The sequence below is a fragment of the Cibotium barometz genome, chromosome 48 (assembly GCF_041138505.1).
Source record: "Cibotium barometz isolate CiBa-2024 chromosome 48, ASM4113850v1, whole genome shotgun sequence".
NCBI classification, from domain to species: domain Eukaryota; kingdom Viridiplantae; phylum Streptophyta; class Polypodiopsida; order Cyatheales; family Cibotiaceae; genus Cibotium; species Cibotium barometz.
In genome coordinates, this window is record NC_141093.1 from 25,485,671 (window position 1) to 25,506,484 (window position 20,814).

General features: G+C 40.7%; 1 protein-coding gene across 1 annotated transcript in view; it reads right to left on the bottom strand.

Moving 5' to 3' along the window:
• The window catches only part of LOC147610997 (uncharacterized), a 33,918-nt gene extending 19,852 nt beyond the window's left edge, over window positions 1–14,066 (bottom strand). The window contains exons 1-2 of the mRNA XM_086785320.1: window positions 13,832–14,066; window positions 13,191–13,347 (exon numbers count right to left, since the gene is read on the bottom strand). Of these exons, the coding sequence (XP_086641446.1) occupies window positions 13,191–13,347; window positions 13,832–14,049 (375 nt within the window). The 5' untranslated portion in view covers window positions 14,050–14,066. The remainder of the gene's footprint in view (window positions 1–13,190; window positions 13,348–13,831) is intronic.
• Between the last annotated feature and the right edge of the window lie 6,748 nt (window positions 14,067–20,814).

Genomic DNA, 20,814 nt, shown 5'->3' on the forward strand with positions numbered 1-20,814 from the left:
AAGGTGTAAGGGATTACGAAGAGCCTATATAATCACCCAAACTCTAGCCCTAATTTAATTTTAATGAATTAGGGTTTTGTGAATCTATAGATTTTGCTCATCATGAGCTCCTTTAGTACCCATTTGTCTTCTGCATGTTCCACATGTACCATCCCTTGCTTCTAAGCATCATTGGCATCTAAAAGCACCTTATATGTGTCCACAATTGCCCTCAATCCTAACCATGCATGTAAAATTTGAAAATTTTTGGCATAGTTTCCTTTGTTTTAGTGACCAAATCTTCAATATAGATGTGTCCACAATCTAATATCCACTATTCACATCAACTCTTGATAAACAACCCATCAACAAATTTGCATCACTTTGCATCCCAACAAAGGACTCATTTGCCCAATCATGCATGTAATAGAGGCTCATGCATAATGCCATTGCCATTTTCCAACCATGTGACATAATTGCATTTGCCCATGCAATTTCTTCAATGCAATGCCAAATGTAGGATGTTGTTGATGCCGAAATCAATCCCAATTATCCAAGTTGTCACCCCCAAGAATAAGATCATCTACATAAATGGTGATGATCACAATACCCTTATCACTCTTGTGCACATACAAAGAGTGATCTGCATCTGCCATATGAAAACCAATAGTGACAAGATACTCAGTAATCTTGTCATGCCATGCTCGTGGATCTTGCTTTAGCCCATACAAAGCCTTACAAAGCTTACATACATACTATGGGTGACCTGTATCCTCAAAACTTGGTGGCTGATCCATATACACCTCTTCTTGTAAGTCACCATGCAAGAATGCATTTTTTACATCCCTGTCATGTAAAAACTGGCCTTTAGTTGTAGCCACCACCGCAATAACAACTCTCACAGTTTCCATCTTTGCAACTGGGGCAAATGTCTCCTCATAATCAATCCCATGTGTGCACATATCCTTTGGCTACCAATCTAGCCTTGTACCTGCTTATGCTACCATCACTATTATGTTCACCTTATACACCCACTTATAGCCAATAGCTTTCTTGCCTTCAAACAATGGCACCGAATCCCAAGTCTCATTTCCATACAATGCATCCATCTCCTCAGCCATAGCTTTCTCCCAACACACATTTCCAATAGCCTCATCAAAACATGTGGGTTTTACAACCTCCACAACTTTTTCCATATAAGCATATTGATGTGCCACATAACCATCATAAGTCAACCTCTGCACAGGTTTTTGACTCTTCCAGATCTTCGTAGCTTTGCATTCATGGCTTCGCATTCTTCACACTAGGTGTCCTCATTGTTGGAATCCCAATCTCCTCAAGGCTTATCTCTAAGCCACTAGAATCTCCATCAACAAGAGAATGCCCTGTAGAAATATCAGGCATACCAAGGGGCTCAACCACTTTCTCTTTACCTTTATGTGATGTACCAACTACATTCTCAGGACTGGTATTATAATGCAACCTGCCACTCCATGGTTTATCAAGATGAGGACTCTGTTGATCCACTCTATGATCGTGATTACTGACTTTCATTCTGTGTAACCACATTTCCACTTACATCAGCCCTAACATCTTTTTGAGCAGCATACCAACTACTCATCTCATCAAATACAACATCCCTGCTTGGCCTCAATTCACGTCGTGTAGCAGGATTATAACATCTATATCCCTTTTGCTCAAGAGAATACCCAATTAACACACATTGTTTTGCTTTTTGGATCTAGCTTGGTACGTAACTCATCTGGCACATGCATATATGCAATACATCCAAATACTTTTAAGTGAGACAAATCAAGTTTCTTGCCAGTAAACTTCTCCTCTGGCATTATATCATGTATGGTTGCAGTAGGAGTCCTATTCATTATATAAACTGCTAAAGACACAGCCTCAGCCCAATAGCTATGTGGCATATTCTTCTCTGCCACCATCAATGCTCGTGCTATCTTTGTAATGTGCCTAGTTTTTCGCTCAGCAACTCCATTTTTCTGCAAAGTGTATCTACATGTAAATTGTCTCTGAGAACTCATTAGACAAGTTTTTCAACCACCATAACTTTGAAATTATGAAAATTAGTGAACACTTCACTCTTCTCCTTCATGAAGTACACCCACACTTTCCTCCTGTGGTCATCAATGAATGTTACGTAGTACCTGCACAGCCACCCATAGACAGTCTTCGTCACAAGACCCCATACATCTGAATGCACAACAGCTAGTACATTCGTGCTTACATTTCTGTCATGTGGAAATACATGTTCTGTTTGCTTTCAAATTTATATGCTTCATAAACTTTCTACATACCTTCAACTTTAAACTTAGGCAACCCTGTAACAATTGTTTTAGTCTGTATAGACTTCATTCTTTGCACATTTACATGCCCAATTATCTTATGTCAAATGTCTGTATCTACAACAACTCCTGAACCATTTTCAAACATTGCAGCACTCACTTCAGGCATATTCACATTCAATGTAAACATTCTACCCACTCTATTGCCTTTTGCAACCAACCTACACTTATCTTTGAAGTCTTCTACATAACAACCATCAGGGTTAAACCGAACCTATAAACCCTGCTCAATCATCTGGCCAAAAGAAACCAGATTCTTTGTAATGTTTGGAACATGATGTACATCTCTGCAAGGTACTTCACTTTACCATCTTGCATAGACAATGGCACATCTCCAACATGGGCATCGGATGAGCAGTGTCATCCCCTGTTTCAACAAAACTTGGTCTTTCAAGACTCTTCATTTCCTTGAACCACTCACCATGACTTGTCATGTGGTTCGAAGCACCTGAATCAAGATACCATACATTATCTTTACATGCTGTTACATCATTTCCAGACAGAGCATTAACCACATTTTGCATAACAAACAACTACTCATTATCCTCATTATTTCTGCTAGAGGATGCATAGTTGTTTTGCTGCACTTTTCCATTTTGCATATCACTCTGCTTCTTATAGCAATGTGCCTGCACATGTCCAGGCTTACCACCACAGTAAAAACAGCCTCGTGTATCATTATGTTGTCTTTGCCAATTACCACGACCTCTTTGACTCCCCCTGCCTCTACAATGGCCTCTTCCACCTGTATGTTGTTGTTGTGAATCTTGGGACTATTGTTATTACTGACCATAATTCTGATTACTTGTACGGCCACCACCTTGGCCACGTCCACGACCTTGGCCACGTCCACGACCTCTACCTCGTCCTCTACCTGAACTTGTGTAGAAGGCGTGCTGCTCTGAACTGTTTTTGTTATGTGAAGACTATTGATCTTCACCCAAGTTCTTCTCTTCAATGACCAGCATCATTGACACCAAATCTGTGAAGTTGGGAATGTTCTCCCGAGTCTGAATAGACATCTTTAATGCCTTGTCTTGTGGCCCGAGACCACACAGACACACTTCCACCTTATCATCATCATCAATAGAAACACCAATTGATATAAGGGATTCCACAATATGCCCTTGATCTTCAAAGCATAATCATTTACATACAAATCCTTTTTTCCATAGTATGAAGCTTATTATTCAATTGGATCTTTTGTACCTTGGTGTTAGTTTCATACAGCTTCACCAAGGTGTCCCATGCCTCCTTAGGTGGCTTGGCATCTTGTATATGCCCAATCATGGTGTCCTGTATACTAATGGAAAACCAATACATAACTTTCCTTGCTCCTTGATTCCAATCCTTGAACTCTTTTACATCTATAGCAGTTGGATTAATCTCCGATATCTCCGGTGCCTCCTCATGTTCACCTTCAATGTAGTCCCAGTAACCTTTTCCATCATCAGGAAATTTGTCAATCTAAACCTCCAAGCATGGAAGTTGTTCTTGTCAAGCTTCTCTGCATCTAGTTTTTTCCATCATTCGACATCTTTTCTGCAACACAAATTTACCAACAATAGCACTCTTGCTTGACCTGCACAAACTACTGTGCGGTACTATACTGCACCAAACTATCACAAACAGTGATCTTACTTTGCATACATATACCCAATGGCATCTTTGAGACCTCTTTGCGTACACATAGTGTCTGCACAACCAATCACCCTTCCTGCAGTTCCAAAAATAGAGTTCTATAGAGAATCGAAACTTACAGTACTTGTGAACGCCTCTACGAACTGAAAAATAAAGGTCTAAACATGCCTAAAATGCCTTTTCGGCCTGACAATATAGTTTCCCTATAGCTCTCCTCCTGCGAAGAAAGCTCCTCAATTAGAGTTCGTTGTCGGTGCCTCCCGAAGAGCTCTCAACAAGGGTGTACTAGCCAACAGAAAGGACGAAGAGTAGATGAATCTCTTACCCTTGTACTGCTTCCTATGCTTCTCTTGCTTGTCGCTCAGCCCTTAATATGAACCAGGCTCTGATGCCATGAAAAGATGAAGAGGCTTGCTTTTGCCATTACTCTTGGATTCGTGTTTTGAGTGTTGTAGAAACATGTCTTTGCTCTGTGATTGTTCCTTCCATAGATGGTACATATCTACTATGTGTTCTTTAACTGGCACTTCTCCTTCATGTGACCTTGATTATTACACCTTGTGCACCAGATGTCCGGTTCGAGGCCGGATCCTGCATGTCCTCTGGCAATCTTGGCTAGAGCAGCCTTTAGTTCTTCTTGAACATTTATTGCTTGCTTCCTGCCTTTTTTTTTCTAGGGCCTTCTCTCTTCGGCATCCCACTCCTGGCTGGACTTTGGTGAATTATGTATAGATTTCTTGGTTATGTGTTTATTTGATTAAGTATATTTCTATTTTAGCATTTCTATTATGAGAAAATTATGCACACTCATCATTATGGATTGCATTTGGAGTCTTGGAAGCTACTCATGGATATTTAGAGATCTTGAAGCTGCCCATGGAAGCTAAAAGTGGAGATTTCAACAAGATTAGAGAGATTTGGAGCCGCTGATTTCGAGTTCGAGTGAAAAACAACATGGAGGTTGCAAAATGAAGCTGCCAATTAAGGATGCAAGAAAGGATTTGCATCATGGAGTCACCATTATCATCAAAGAAGCTAAAATAAGGATTTTCAGTAAGTATGAAAGTTATGGAGTCTTTGATGTCAACAAGGAAGCAGCCAAGGAGACAAAGGTGTCTCAAGAAGGTTGGTTTTGTGAGTTGATTCATGAAATTGTAAAGAAGGGTTTCTGATTTATGGGATGAGAATATCCCATGGTTCTTTGCATTTGGGCAAAGAATGTAAGAGCTACAAAGCTTGTATACGAAGGGACAAGCGGTTATGGGATTGGAAGAAGTCCATAATAAGCACAAGCACATTGGAAAGGGAAGATGCTCATTGGTATGCTTATGAAGTATGGGCAATGTTGGGTGAAAGCAACTGGATCTTTCACAAGGTTTGCACTTGAGATTTTTTGAGAGAAACCAAAATGGAGAAGCACCCTTTAGAGTGTAGCATGTAAACAAGAGAGCATGTGAGTTTTTGGGACTCATCAAAAGGAGCTCACTATAGAAATAATGATGACTACAAGAGCCTTATGGTGGGAAGGAGATTCCACCAATCGTTTAAGAGGTGCAGTAGAGTAGCACCTTGGGCCTCCTAATGGTTTAAGAAGGCAATCCAAAAGCAATAGGGGCAGTAGAATGGTAGCCACCAATAGAAGCCACAACAGTAGCATATTGAAGCAGAAGCATCCAGGTGTGAGAGCCTATGCACCCTTAGCAGCATTCTGGCGACAAGCTCAATTTTGTGTGGTGAGAAAAAAAACTACAAGATAAGGTTTTTTTAAAAAAAAACTATAATATGAAAAATGTGTGGTGTAAAGGGGCCAAATTTAAGCCTTTGTTCACATGCAATGATTTGGGATGGTTTTGAAACTTTTTTTTTTGAAAAATCTCTCATTGGAAAAATATTGACTTGATGATTATAAGCCGTGGATTTTATTATTATGACCACGTGGATTCTGTGGGTACCCTGCCCTTGCTTGCACGCATAAAAAGGATTGTATTTTCTCTCACCCAAATTTATAAGGGTTCCTTGCCCGAGCATATGGGTGCTCAGGTTTGTAAATGTGGTGTGCATTGAGTTGTGCATACATAGGCACTACACTTCATGGGTTGGTTCCCACCCGAGCATTTATATTCAAATTGGACTCATCAGTGGTTCTGCTGGAGCAAGTGGACTCAAAATGGACTTTATGTCTAGGATGGCTAGGCACATGCAAACACACTTGTTGAACACTCCAAATTACATTGAGGGGGGGGAGTATTGAGATTGCCAATGCCAAATTGGTTTGAAGTGAGAGATGAGTTGATCAAATTGATTGGAGAGATTGTATGTACACACGACCAAGTTTACATTGAGGAGGGGTGTTGAAATGTGCAATGTAAAATGTGTGAGAGTGAATCTTGGGCTTGAGTATGTGAAAGCACCCTAGAGGTGCAAGATATTGTTGTAAGATAAGAATGTCACATGTGATATTGTATGGTGTGTGAGTGTTGATCAAAAGACTAGAAAAGGGAGTGCCACATGGCATGATGATGTGTAAAGTGGGATAAGGTTAGAAGGCCTTTATCATGTCAAAATACACAGCGGAGATGATAACAAAATATGAGACCACAAGAGCAAGTAGAGTGCAGAAAATAGACAGCACACAAGAGAAGGAGAGAGATAGGCATGTAAACAAGATCCCGCAATGAAAAGATGATACAAAAAGTGGGGGGCCATGGGGCCATTTTATACGGCCCCATGAGTGCAGACGGCCAGTAGAAGGGTAGTCGACAGCATGCTGAAGTCACCTGACCAGCATTTACTCCAGTCGGCCACCACCAGCATGCATACACGTGTGAAGTCGGCCTACTCCAGTCGGCCAACAGCCAGTACTTGACCAGCATCTGGAACTTCCTGCCAGCACAAGGTAGCCTCCCACACCATGAAAAAATGGGAAAAAAATACGGGGAGTGAGAAAAAATGAGAAAACACCTATACAGGGTGGGCACACCCACAACAAAGACCTTGGTGTCTGATAAAGACAGGAGATGACTTCTAACACCCCCTCTCAGCTCTTAACTATGAAATCAACCCTAGGGAGCTGGAGTGCTGCCTGAGCGTGGCCTGAGGTAGAGACTTCATGAAGAGGTCCACCACATTGTCCTCCGTCGAATAATAAAGTAGCAAGATGTCACCAGCCAATATCTTCTCATGTGCAAATTGATACTGTATCTCTATGTGCTTGGTCCGAGCATGGAAGACTGGGTTCCGAGCAATAGCTATCACACTGGTGGATGACTCTAGGCTCCTTCTGTGTAGAAACCCAATCTCACCTAGCAGCCTCTGCCGTAGCCACACAACCTCGCAAGCAGCACCACAAGAAGCCTGGTACTCTACCTCTGTCGAAGATAGGGCAATGGTTGGCTGCCTCTTATTGCTCCTGAGCCGAGGGTAAAACTATAACCTGAAGTAGATCTCCTCATGTCTTGATCTCCTCCCCAATCTGAGTCACTCCAACCTTGGAGTCTGACTCCATCCCCTCCTATGTAAAAGAGTCCTAAATCCTTTGTACTCTGTAGATACTGCAAGATCCGCAATCCTGCGTCCCAATGAGACTTCAATGGCATTTGCATAAAAGAGCCAATAGCTCCACGGAGAAGCTCAAGTCCAATCTGGTGTTCAGCAACCAAATCAATGAACCAACGAACTTCCGATACTGTGAGGCATCAACTGGCTCACAAGGATCATTAACAATTAACTTTGTGTTTGGGTCCATCGACGAAGTAATAGGCTTGCAGTTCTCCATCCCAAAGGCCTCAAGCAACTCATGAACATACCGCTGTTGTGAGAGACAAAAAACCCCCTCTAGGTTTGCCAGATCTCCAATCCCAAAAAGAAGTGGAGTAAGCCTAGGTCGGTCATCTCAAACTCCTTTGACAAGGTAGCCTTCGTCACGCCAATGTGCTCCACATGACCGCCGGTGAGAATGAGATCATCCACATAAAGGATGATAATCATAACCATGCCGCGTTCCCGAAGAGATACAGGTTGGGATCTGCAATCGATCTCTGAAAACCAGTCCGAGCAAAGAAGGAATCAATCTTCTGATTCCAAGCCCTGGGAGCCTGCTTAAGACTATACAAGGCCTTATGTAACCTGTAAACCATCCCTTCTGATCCTGGAACAACAAAGCCTGGAGGCTGCTCAACATACACCTCCTCCTACAGGTCACCATTAAGGAATACAGATTTTACATCCATTTGATACACTGGCCACCTCTGAGAAGAAGCAAGGGCAAGAATAGTCCTAATCGTGGTCATCCGTGTTGTCAGTGCAAAGGTATCCTTATAGTTAATGCTTGGCCCCGCTGAGCATAACCTTTATCCACAAGTCTGGCTTTGTGTTTGTCCATCGACCCATCTGACGTATATTTGGTCTTAAAGACCCATTTGACACCAATGACTGACCGTTTCAACAGCCTCGGTACCAAATCCCATGTTTTGTTCTTCTCAATGGCATCAAGTTCCACCTGCATGGCTTTCCTCCAAGTATCCTGTGAAAGGGCTTCCTTAACGGAAGTGGGCTCCTTGTCCCGCATAATACATCAAAGCATCAATCCTTGAACCGTGCAAAAGCTTGGTCCTTCTGTGAAAGAAAGTAGACCCACGTGAATCTGGTACAGTCACATCAACAAGCAGCATGAAATAGAGAGATCCTCCCAATGATGGTGTCTACTGAGGTCCACACAAGTCAGTGTGAATCAACTCCAATGGTTTTGAAGCCCACCTGGAAGCCTGCTTTGGAAAGGATTCCCTGTGCTTCTTACCATGTATGCAAGAACTGTAACATCCTTGCTGCCTGCTCTGCTGCTGCCAACATCTGGCAAGCCAACCACCATCTGGTCTCGAAAAGCTCGCCGCAGTGCATCCACATTTAAGGCATCCACCATATGGTCTCGGAAAGCTCGCCGCAATGCATCCACATTTAAGTGGCCAAAACAAAAGTGCCACAGATCTCCGACCTGAGAACCTGTCAACAATGAGGAGAGTGTAGAGAGCTTGTAGTAGATACCATTCTCCACACCGCCTTCCCAAACAACCTGGCCAGTCTCACGATCCCGCAGAGCAACTGAATGCTCCTCAAATTCCACCCAAAAGCTAGTCTTGCATACTTCATGCAGTGACAGAAGATGAAAACCAAGAGCAGGGATGTAAAGAACACGGGAGGCAAGCAGCCTTGCCATCGGGAATAATCTCCATCCGGCCCTCACTGTGTATCAGAATGGTGGAGTTGTTACCAATGAAAATGCAACCTGACTGCCGTTTCAAACCCTTCCATCTCCACGACGAGAAGCGCAAAGATATTTTGGCCATAGTGGAGGTGGAAGTTGATGTGACGACCTATCCATGGTCTAGCCATCTTATTTCATCCGGCCTACAAATCGTCAGTCCTCTTTAGCGACGTGGAGTTGCTTGAGGACCCAAATGCTTTTTTGCCAAAAGCATTGCTAGAGAAGTATCATGGGAAGTTCTTGGAGGAAATCATTAGCTACAAATGACTAAAGGGAGGGAGACGCATTTGCATCTCCCACTTGCTGGAAGAAGGAATCGATGGCCTAAGCCTCTCTTTTGGTGGGGAGACATTTGGATATGTGCATTGCTGCCTCCAAAAGGTGGCTTTGAGGCTCTTTTCTCTTTGGGTGCATGTGAGAGGAAATGGAGTTCCTACTCACTTATACACATGAACATACACAATCTCTTGAGCACACAATAGTTAGAGCGGCTAGTGTATTGCCGCACTAACTTGCGCTTGTGCGTGCCATGCATAAGATGGAATCAGTAAGGCAGGTATAAGTCTTTTCAAGTTGTAACTTATCATATTGCAATTTGTAATGTATTTACTAATATGTGTATAATCATAATGTGATCAACTGATTATGTAACTTGTAAACTGTAGGTGAATGTGGATGCATTCAAGCTGACAGGGGACACTCTTGAGAGTGTCCACTTTCCATAAAGAGCACGATGAGGAGAAGGATAGAATCTATGTAGAGATCTATAGAGAGCTTGAGGTGATAAATCAACTACTTACTTATATTCACTATGGGCGTGCACCTAGTGGGAGAGGAGTGCGAGTAGGCACTTGGGGATGCATCATTCGTCTCGCAATTCAAGGGGGGCGGTGCAAACCTACATGCAGCATGGTTTTAGGAGCGCTTTAGCTGCTCTTGAAGATGTGGATGCTCCCCTTGGCTTCTCACATGAGGTCAGAGAGCTCAAGTTTGATGAGGATGGCAACCTCCTTAGCGATGTGGCGACTTTGACAAGGGCTCAGAGGCGCCCTCTTATCCTATAGATGATCTCAATGAGAGCTTCGATAGTGATGCGATGACGATGCCTTCTCCATCTAGGTCCTAGGATTTGGATTCTAGCCTCCACTCTCTTATCCATTGTACTCATTTTTTTATACTTGCGGCATAGGTGCATTGCACCGATCTTACGGTCTAGCTGGCGGCTACCGTTGGGCCTTAGTACTATGCTTTGTACTTTTGTTGTAGCTTGTTTTTAATGGAATTTGGGCTTGTAACAACCTCTGAGCTCTCTATCCTTTCAAATTGATATTAGATAAATTTACAAGTGTTTTTTTAAACCATACTTTATCATATCATACTCCAAAATTTCATACGGTACGGTAAATTCCCCTACAATACCGTAACATACCATATCGTACAACCATACGTGAATAACTATGGCCATACCTTACTGGCTAGAAATTTTGAGAAGAAAAGATGCTAATATAAAGCTTGAATTGATGTTAGCTACTGGTGTGATGAACAATCTATAAACTATTGAAAGTTAGTAGTAGAATCAGATAATCCAAGGAAGTAGAATCGGGTGATCCACGAAGTAAAATCAGTCAATCCCAAAAAGTAGAATCGAATGATCCCAAAAAGGTATAATTGATCGATCCAAGAAGTGGAATCATCAAAGTAGGATTGCCAAGGTAGAATCACGAGAGCAGGATCTCTGAAAGTAGAATCACTAAAAATTTGAATCGGCAAAAAGTGGAATCACTAAAAATAGTGGAATCGTAAAAAATAGTGAAATCGACAAAAAAGTAAAATCACAGAAAAAGTGAAATCACCAAAGAAGAATTGTTAGAGTAGGTTCACTAGAGAGCCATAAATCGAAGTGATTTCCAAAACGTGGAATCGTCGATCAAAGAGTGGAATGTGGAATCAGTCCATCCAAGAAATCAATGATTCAAGAGTTGAATCAACCGATTGCAAAATATATTGAACAATTCAAGATAAAAATGATCCAAGAATCTAGTCATTCTATCTACCATGTGTCAACACCACTTGGTGAAGCAGTGCAAAAGTGGGATTAGATCATAAGAAAAACGATTCAACTCTAAGTGAAATGATTTGATTGTGAAAAAATTGAAACTTGTATAGCTATGTTAAATCGCTTGGTTGTAGCTTGAATCCCTTGTACAAATTGATTGTATGGGAGCTGATTCTTGAAGTAAAAGAGCTCATTCAAGTTGTAAAGAGCCTCCTTCACTCATTAGAGAGAGAGAGAGAGAGAGAGAGAGAGAGAGAGAGAGAGAGAGAGAGAGAGAGAGAGAGAGAGCTTCAATTGAAAACTCGAATACTAATGTTGGATGCTTCAACCTAAACTGAAATCAACTGATAAAGACCAATTGAAATAAGATATTGAAAGTTTAAACACAAGCTATGGAAGCCTGCACACAGTAAAGAAGAAAACTAGAAAGCAAGCTATGGAAAAGCCTTGCTCTAATATGAGTGTTGGTGGAGAGAGCCCGACTCACACACACACAATGCTCAATGACAAGAACACAACGATGTAGAGTGTGAGAGAGAATGGCAAGCTCAAAGGAGAGAGATGATAGCTCTTTACAAGTACAAAGAGAAAGTATAAATGAGCACACTATGAATGAGGTTTCTTATATACTAGCTAACCTTAAGGTGTCTGTTCACACCTGGCGACGCTGTGGCAATGGAAAAAAACCCAATGGGACATATTCTCCCATGGCATAAGTTCATGACCTTACAGTGAAGTTACTACCAAATATCTAACGAGAAAATCCCTTAAGGTAGATAACCACCTTCTTAACTCCCTCCCCAAACCTCTATAAAAACAAATGAAGGGAATGCGGTTGAGAAATGCATATTTTGGATCTTTGCTCATTTTAGCTTATTGCTCATTTTGGTTTGGCTTTAGGAAGTTTTGTTATTCATTTGGTTTAGACCATATTAGGGAGTTTGGGAAAATCCCAATTCCCATTTTGCAAGATAAAAAATTGGTCACAATGGTGAATCCTTATAAGATTTTATCAAAACACTCTCATGTGAAATATCCTTGGAAGCTCTTGAAGAGTAGGTTCTAAATCCACATTCTTCGACAATTTTGGAATTGATACGCTCAAGATATACCAAGAAGTATATTGAAAAGAAAATTCTCAAAGTAATGGGATTTTCCTAAACTCCCTAATATGGTCTTTTAATAGCCTTAATTACATTCTTTTTTTGAATCTTGATTAGTAAGTTGAATAAGCTCAATTAATTAGTCCTTGATATAGAGCATCTACACTCATTTGAGGTAACTTTGAACTCAATGAAGACCATTTAAGGTCACTCTAAACTGAGCTTATTTAAGGTCATGTGTTCCCATTTGAGGTTATTATTCATAATTGAGTGCAAGTGATCCTACGTATATATGCGCTTGGTGTTTTTGTCATATAGGTCCCAACCATTTTTGAGCAAGCACTCTTAGTGGACTATGGCACCCAAGTGCATTTGACGTGCAAAAATGCACATCCAAAGTGCATCCTATGCATGCACCAGTTGGGTATCAAACCCATGACCTCTGGTATCAATTTAACTAGGAATTTCATGTGCCCAATTGTGACTTTCACGAGGACAGTTGGGTAGGAACGAATCGAAGTAGCCAAGATGGCACATGTTGCCTTTGGCAGAGGTGCGGGTGGTTGTGCCACCCCAATTGTGACTTTCATAAAATTCTATTTAAAGAACATAATCTTCTTGGGTCCCGGCCTAGGACCATTTTTATATATTTTATTTTTTTTCCATTTCTTAGCTGGTCCTTAACTTTGTGATAATAGATCCAATGAGATTAGGGTAAGTTTTATAAGCCTCTTCATTAAAATTAGAGTTAGAAAAATTTCATATATGATTAGGAATTGCACCTCTCTCGAGATCATTTGCACACTTCCAAGAATACTTTGCAAGCGCTTCTTGGCCTCTCCATGGTTCATCATTTTGTCAAGGGTGGTGAGATAGGAGGTGCTTCGGATGACAGAAACAGCTTCCTCAATTATTGCATTGAATTTACGAAACAGATCTCTGGATTGATACACAAAGATCAGAGGGATGAAGGCTAAGCTGCAGGCTGTGTCAATACAATAACACAAGAAGCGCCCACAAACCCTAATCATGTCTATAATGCATGCCGGCACGTCGACGTTGGTAGTGATGACGCCGCGTCGTAGATTAATATCATGCAGAGAAAAACCTTAGGTTGGTAGTGATGCAGACGCCGCGCGACGTAGATTAATTATACAATGCAGAGAAATCTTAGGTTAAAATGTTGCAGGGTGCAGGCACGTGAATGGTACTAATGACGCCGCGTCGTAGATTAATATCATGCAGAGAAAAACCTTAGGTTGGTAGTGATGCAGACGCCGCGCGACGTTGATTAATTATACAATGCAGAAATCTTAGGTTAAAATGTTGCAGGGTGCAGGCACGTGAATGGTACTAATGACGCCGGAGAATGATATGATGCAGAGATCTACCTTAGGTTAAAATGTTTTGTGGGTTAAGGTACCTGGCGCCTTCTTCCTCGTGTAGGAGCTTGGGTTGTTTGATCTGCTGCGTGCGGAGGAGGAGGGGCAGAAGCGCTCGCACGGTGGCACAGATGTGAGCGCAGTGCGTGCGGTAGTTCTTCACGTCGTGCGACGCATCCTCCACAGCCTCCATCAGATTCAAGCACTTCTGCACTTCGTCCACCCCCCCATCTCTTGGCCTCTTCGAATTCGCCTCCATTCAGCGCCACAAAGCCCAATCACCTCAACCGGCGCGTGTAGTTTCATTTTTACAAGAATCTCTTAAACACATATTAACGCTACTAATGGCTCTTTTCTCTCTCTCTCTCTCTCTCTCTCTCTCTCTCTCTCTATTTCTCTCTCTATCTTGGCTTGAAAGTAGAAACAAGTACACAACCTACACACACTCCTATCACTCTCACAAAGATTCAAACCCACAACCTCGGGACTCTCCAACTCCATTCTAGCCCGGGGACTCTTGTGTTGATCAGTAGTCTTGCCACTCCTAACCGGTTCTATGCTGCATTATACACTTCATGCATTGTCTTGCCACTCCTAGCGGGTTCTATGCTGCATTATACACTTCTTGCATTGTTCCGTTAGAGCTTCACACCCTCGGACTCTGCACTAACATATGATTGGTGTTTGTGTGAAGGACCTTCTGGCATTTCTTTTTCGTTTGTGTTCCCTTTTGGCTTCCTTCCAAGAAAAAATAAATCTACAAATCAAAGCAATGGAAACAAAACATAGCTTTATAGAATTTTAATTTTTCTTTGAAAAATTAATTGTATTCATTTATAATCAAGTGGAAGTGTATTATTGAAGCAATCTTTTTTTATAAAATCAAGAAATTACAATCATACTTTTGTTTGTTTTGTACAAAGCAATTTAGTTTTCCTTATGAACACTTCCTCACTTTGTGTTTCATTATGTTTACATTTTCTCTTATTGTTGCATTCCCTAAAACGTCTTCTCTATTTTCATTCCTTTCTCATCTATTTATGAACCACAATCTGATGTGAGAGGCAGTGTGATGTATTATAACTTTGATTAAAGATAACTTCATAATTTTCTTTGATTGTTGTTGTTGAGGATGGAAAACCATTTATTTCAATAAAGTATTCATAATTTATCTCCTAACTTCATTCCTAAACTAATCTAATTTGAAGTCTAACATTACAATATTTTTCAACTCAAAAAGGGACCCTCTAAGAAAGCATTCATTTGTCTCTTAACTTCGATCTCTAAGAAATATTTTAAAAACTTTTGAGACCTTTGGAGTATCCAATGAGAGAGCTTGGATTCTAGATCCATGTTCTATTTTGGAATCTTATGAATATTAGGATTTCATATTTAAAAAAGAGATAAATGTCAAATGTACCTCATTGTCCTCACCATATAGAAAGATAATCTTCATAATGTAGTTTCATTTCCCTCCTCTTTTATTTTCCCCTCTAATGTTTTTGTCCTTTTTTAACTATGGAATTCGATCTTGTCATATTTTCTCATTCTCTTCTTTATTTTTTGGAAAATTTCGCATAGATCTTACAACATAGCATCACCACATTCTGGTAAACTTTTAGCAAGTTTGGACAAAAACACATAGAGATAGTCACATAGTATCGTGGAATCTATGTAGAAGCCCTCCCTTGCAAACTAGTTCATTAATCAAAGATTTTGAGTAAGAAGAAAGGTATGGAGGACTTTTCATTTCTCGTTAGAAGCCCTCCCTTGCAAACTAGTTCATTAATCAAAGATTTTGAGTAAGAAGAAAGGTATGGAGGACTTTTCATTTCTCGTTAGTATCTTCACTGATGTACAAGCTATGTTTATATTAGAGAGGCACAAATATTGCTTTCTTATTATAGATTTTCTATTCTTTTGGTTGAGATTTTCTATTGTTAAAAGGTCTGATAGCATCTCATTCTAGTATTGTTGTATGTATGCAAGCATATACATAATATTGTAATGGTGGTTAAATGTACATTTTATATTCAATCATCGAACTCAGGTAAAATATGTATTATAAGTTAATTACTTATATTACTAGACATTATTGTGCTATCTTTTGAAGCTAATTTCTATTAGCAAAACTATATGAAATTGAATATCAAAGGCAATAAAGCATCCAAAAGTCAATGTAGTTATTTGTTGGAGAGATACGCTATTTTTCTCTCCTTACTTAAGGGCTTTCTTAACCTCATCTCATTTTTCTTTATTCTAGATGTCTCAAAGAAGAAAATCAAGAAGTAATATTATCCACACCATGGAGGTTTCAAATAAAAAAAGGTCAGGAGGGGAAGTCGCGGATTCCAGATCATAGTAACTTATACTCATGGGTGTTTGTGTAACAAAGAACTTGGGGTTAACTACATAGACACCACATAAATAGCAATGATCTATCCAAAAGCATTGGAAAGTTACAACTCTAGAATTTGACATCAAAATGATGGTACATGTACTATCATGGAAGTGCTTGTTTAGCATATTTACATACACATAGATATCCACTTGCATCCTATCAATTGCAAGTTGAAATATTAGCATTACATTAGGGCCAATTTGGACAAGAAATGGGCTGTCTAAGGATCTAAAAAGGGGCAACTTAAAAAAGACCATGAAGATCTTACCAAAACTATTCAACATGGGTACTCATTGGATAGAGCTCATCAAGCGCCACCTGTGGACCATTTGAGCGCTAAATTTGGAGTTCATATGTAAAAGTTATGGCTAAAATAGTGCAAAATTTTCCAAAAGTAAGTGAAGGAGATCTTGACATGTGTACAAAAATGCCATACTTCTTGACACGTGGCTCCTCCTTGACCCTTAGATCAAGAATAGAGAAACCCTAAACAGCCCTTTTTTCATCCAAATTGGCCCTAATGATGCAGTTAGAATGAAATAGATATGGAAATGCTTATTTAGCATATTTACATACACATAGATATCCACTTGCATCATACCCAAATACAAGTTGAAACATTAGCATTACGCAAATAGAATAAGCAATCTCAGTTATGCAGTTGGTGTAGTCAGTTAGTGCAGTTGGTGTAGTCAAGCTTTTTATGCAGGCACCCAAGAAGCCTCATTTGGATGCTATTAGATGGATCCTCCGTTATGTGAAGCATACGCTCAACTATGGTTTACATTATATGGTTGATTCTAAGCCTATTTTATATGCATATACGGATGTTGATTGGGTAGGTAGTGCAGATGATAGGAGATCTACTTTTGGGTATGTATTTAACCTGGGATCTACAGCTATTACTTGGTCATCCAAGAAGAAATCGATAGTGGCCTTATCTTCTACAGAGGCTGAGTAGCCATGTGTGAGGCAGTTTAGATATGTATGCTCTTGGCATAGGCAGGGTATGAGGTTGGAAGTGGATGGCCGATTTGGGAACAACTCTCTTTGACTTCCCCTATTCTGAGGTGGAGGTCTTGCATTACTTTGGATTGAAACTACAGGTTGGATAGAGGTTCTACCTCTGGGATTTCCCTGATTTTGACAGATAAAACCCTGATTACTCTGGACAGAAGGGGCTGGAGTGTGGAATCTTGATCCCTGATTTTCCTGCCCTGAAAACGTTGATCCAAAAAGAGTTGGGCAATCCATGTTGCGATGTCCAAATCCTTTATAGATATAGCATTTCACTCCGATTGTTTAAGGGTGGAACTTCTAAAGTTGAAATCCAGGGGATTGAGTTTCGAAAAAAGGACATTTCTTCCATTCTGGAGCTTCTCATATCCTGGGTTTGACCCTGATATCTCTTAGGCGGAGGAAGGTTAGAATCATCTTCTGGGAATAAAAACCTTTTGAAAGGTGATGGTGCTGGCTTTGGCAGGACTTTGACATCAAAGGCTTTGGCGAAATCCTTCGCCATCCGAACTGCTTCGGCCATGGAAACTGGCTTGGCATTCTTCACCAGGATATTCAAAGATCCGTTCAGTCCCCGAATAAACCTGGCCATCAGCTGTTCTTCATCCAGCGGAGGCGAGTATCTGAGGAGGAGGGTGAATGCTTGGTGATATGCTTCAATAGTTCTACTCCCTTGGGTTAACTCTAAGAATTCGTTCATCTTTGTTTTTGAAAAGCCGGGACAAGGACAGAACCTCGTCCTTAGGTAAATTTTGAGATCAGTCCAGGTTTGGATATTTCGGTCGAGATGGTTTGTCTCATAGTGGTTTCTCCATGCCACTCTAGCTGTCTCCACTATCTTCAGCCTTGCAAGAGCCATTTTCCTCTTCTCATTGTACCCGGTGATATCGAAGTATTCTTCCATTGATTCGATCCACTTCTCCACAGCCTTGCCCAAGTTTTCCCCTTCACCCTTGAAAGGTCCAGGCTGCGAACTATGAAGAGTTTTACGAACATCCAGGTTGAGCTCTTCTTCATCGAGTTGGGGGTTAATATTTCTACCACGACGACCTCAATCCATGTTCCTATCAATACGAAAATTCTTGTTAAGTCTCTTTATTTATGATTCAATTTGATTTTTGATTCAAGTGATTCCGGGGTTCTCTAAATAGGTCAGCTTCCCACAGAATCAAGGGATAAAGATACTCATATAGAACGCATTATCAGTTAATAATTCATTCAGAATATCTCATTCATATCTTTAACACAATAATGGTCCATCATACTAATTTTTTCCATCTGAATAGTCCTCCATGGGATTTCAATTTTTCAGATTTTTAATTTATCATCCCTTAACTTGATCCACTGGACAAAAGTTAATAGTAGCGATCTACCAGCACAATCCACTAATCTCATAGTGATTGACTGAAGTCATTAGCGTCATTCTAGTTAAGAACATCATCACAGGGACTCATCCCATTCATCCTCATTGCGGTTTCGCTCAGCTTATTACATTTCAACCAACTTTCAGGGATCATCATTTTTCAATCAGAATCCAAATCAACTCATCAGTTCTCAACCAGAATTTAAAAATCATATCAACCACATTCAAATTCATCATCTGGATAGCATTAATGCTTATAATTTCAAGTCTTAGATTTACTCGTATATAGTGCTAGTAAAGAGCTGCAGTTATACCCTCGGTATATACGGGTAGTCATGGTTCTTGGAACTACAAGGTAAATACCATCATGTCTAGGCCTCAAGCAAGTGAAGATTCCATACAATTGCGGTACTTCCATTTGAAGACCCAATTACCAATTTACAAATTTCAGTTTGTATGAATTTTATCACACAATTACAACCTTTTAGTGCTTCTTGATAAACTTTTGACATAGTTGGCTTCTCGGTTGATCCTCATTAGCCAAATAGCTCTGATACTAACTGTAACATCCCTGTCCCCACCGCGCAACAAATTCAGGGATGCTAGGAGCGGAAATAGCACTTCTTGCATGGGGCAGTGTCCCACACTCGGGGCCTCGCCTATGGATATCCGGACAAGAGACTAATCCATCGATTTTTCCAAAACCAAACCCGGAAAAACTTCCTTTACCCGGAAAGCACGGGCGATTCCACCAGGATAACTTTTCCCTAACGTAGTCAAAAGCCTTAACTAACTGAGTTCATCTGACCGAACCCGTAAGAACATAGTCAGATCACGAAAAAAGACTGTACTTGGATCATAGAGACCAACGCTTTTTTCCTCATTGAGAGGAACAGCCGTTGATTCTTTTCCATATAATATTTTTTGTCCGGAATTTACTTCATCTATGGAACTAAACAGAAATAATTGAGTCTCGATTTACGGATCCATCAGTCCAACCTAACCCCATCCAATCCAGCCTAACCCCATCCAGTCCCACGGGTTAGCCAAGGCCCCCTAGCCGGATATTCATGCAAACATAAAACTAGTCACACCACTTATACACCCAATATGAAATTGCCTTTTTCTCAGCATCAGCTATCTTTAAAACAATCCTTTAATGAAACCATTGTGTCACTGATCACAATCCTCAAAATCTCTGGTTGAATCCTTATTTCCAATCATTCCTTCATCGGTGTACTTATGGCATCATTGGCAACCAGAACGCTCACCAGTTGTTCACATAGGGGCCTTTTCAATAGTTCCTAGCTCATAGTAATCGGCAATATATTCACATAACAAAATGGAATCTCCGTGGAAGATCAACAAGATCAACCAATAGATCCATATAAAAGAGTCATAGACTCATCCGTTGAGAACCAGCAAGTTCAATCAACCAGATCCATGCCCAGTTTCAGAAAACAACTCTTACTCCTTGATTCAATATCTTCCACGACGCACGAGTGGGTATCTTCGACGACCCAGAGCCCGAGCACCGTATGGTCAGCACCCTCTAGGATCCTTCGCAGGTCACCTAGGGCTTCACTCATAGGCCGCTTCCTTGGTCCCTTATCCACTGTACCGGAAGCTCACCATTTAAATCGAACCAACGCTGGTCAAGACCTTGGCCGACCATGCTACATGAGACGTCCTTCGTTGACTCTCCGTCAGCTGTTGCAACTTTATCAGTTAGGTCTCCACAACCTTAATCACAAGACGGTCAAAATGCTTCCCCAGCATTCTTGACATAAAACAGTCATTTACAAACAGGTCACAAATACAGTTTCTATAATGAACTCTCATCTTTCCACATTATCCCTCATCAGTCCACATGACTTATTCCACATTCCATTCATATGTGTACTCATTGTCATCCAATCACATCATTTTTCGTCTCCTTAGATTCATTCATATCATTTATTCACATCCCAATTCACATGTCATCACATCTCATCCATTCACTCATATCGATGTCACATCATTTCACATACACATTCGCATTCATTATTCTACATACACATCCACATTCGTACATCCACATCCATACATCCACTTCCACATCCACATCCACATCCACATTCATACATACACATCCATATCCACATCCACATTCATATCCATACATCCATTTTCACATTCACATCCATACATCCACATCCACATCCACATCCATACATCCATTTCCACATCCACATCCATACATC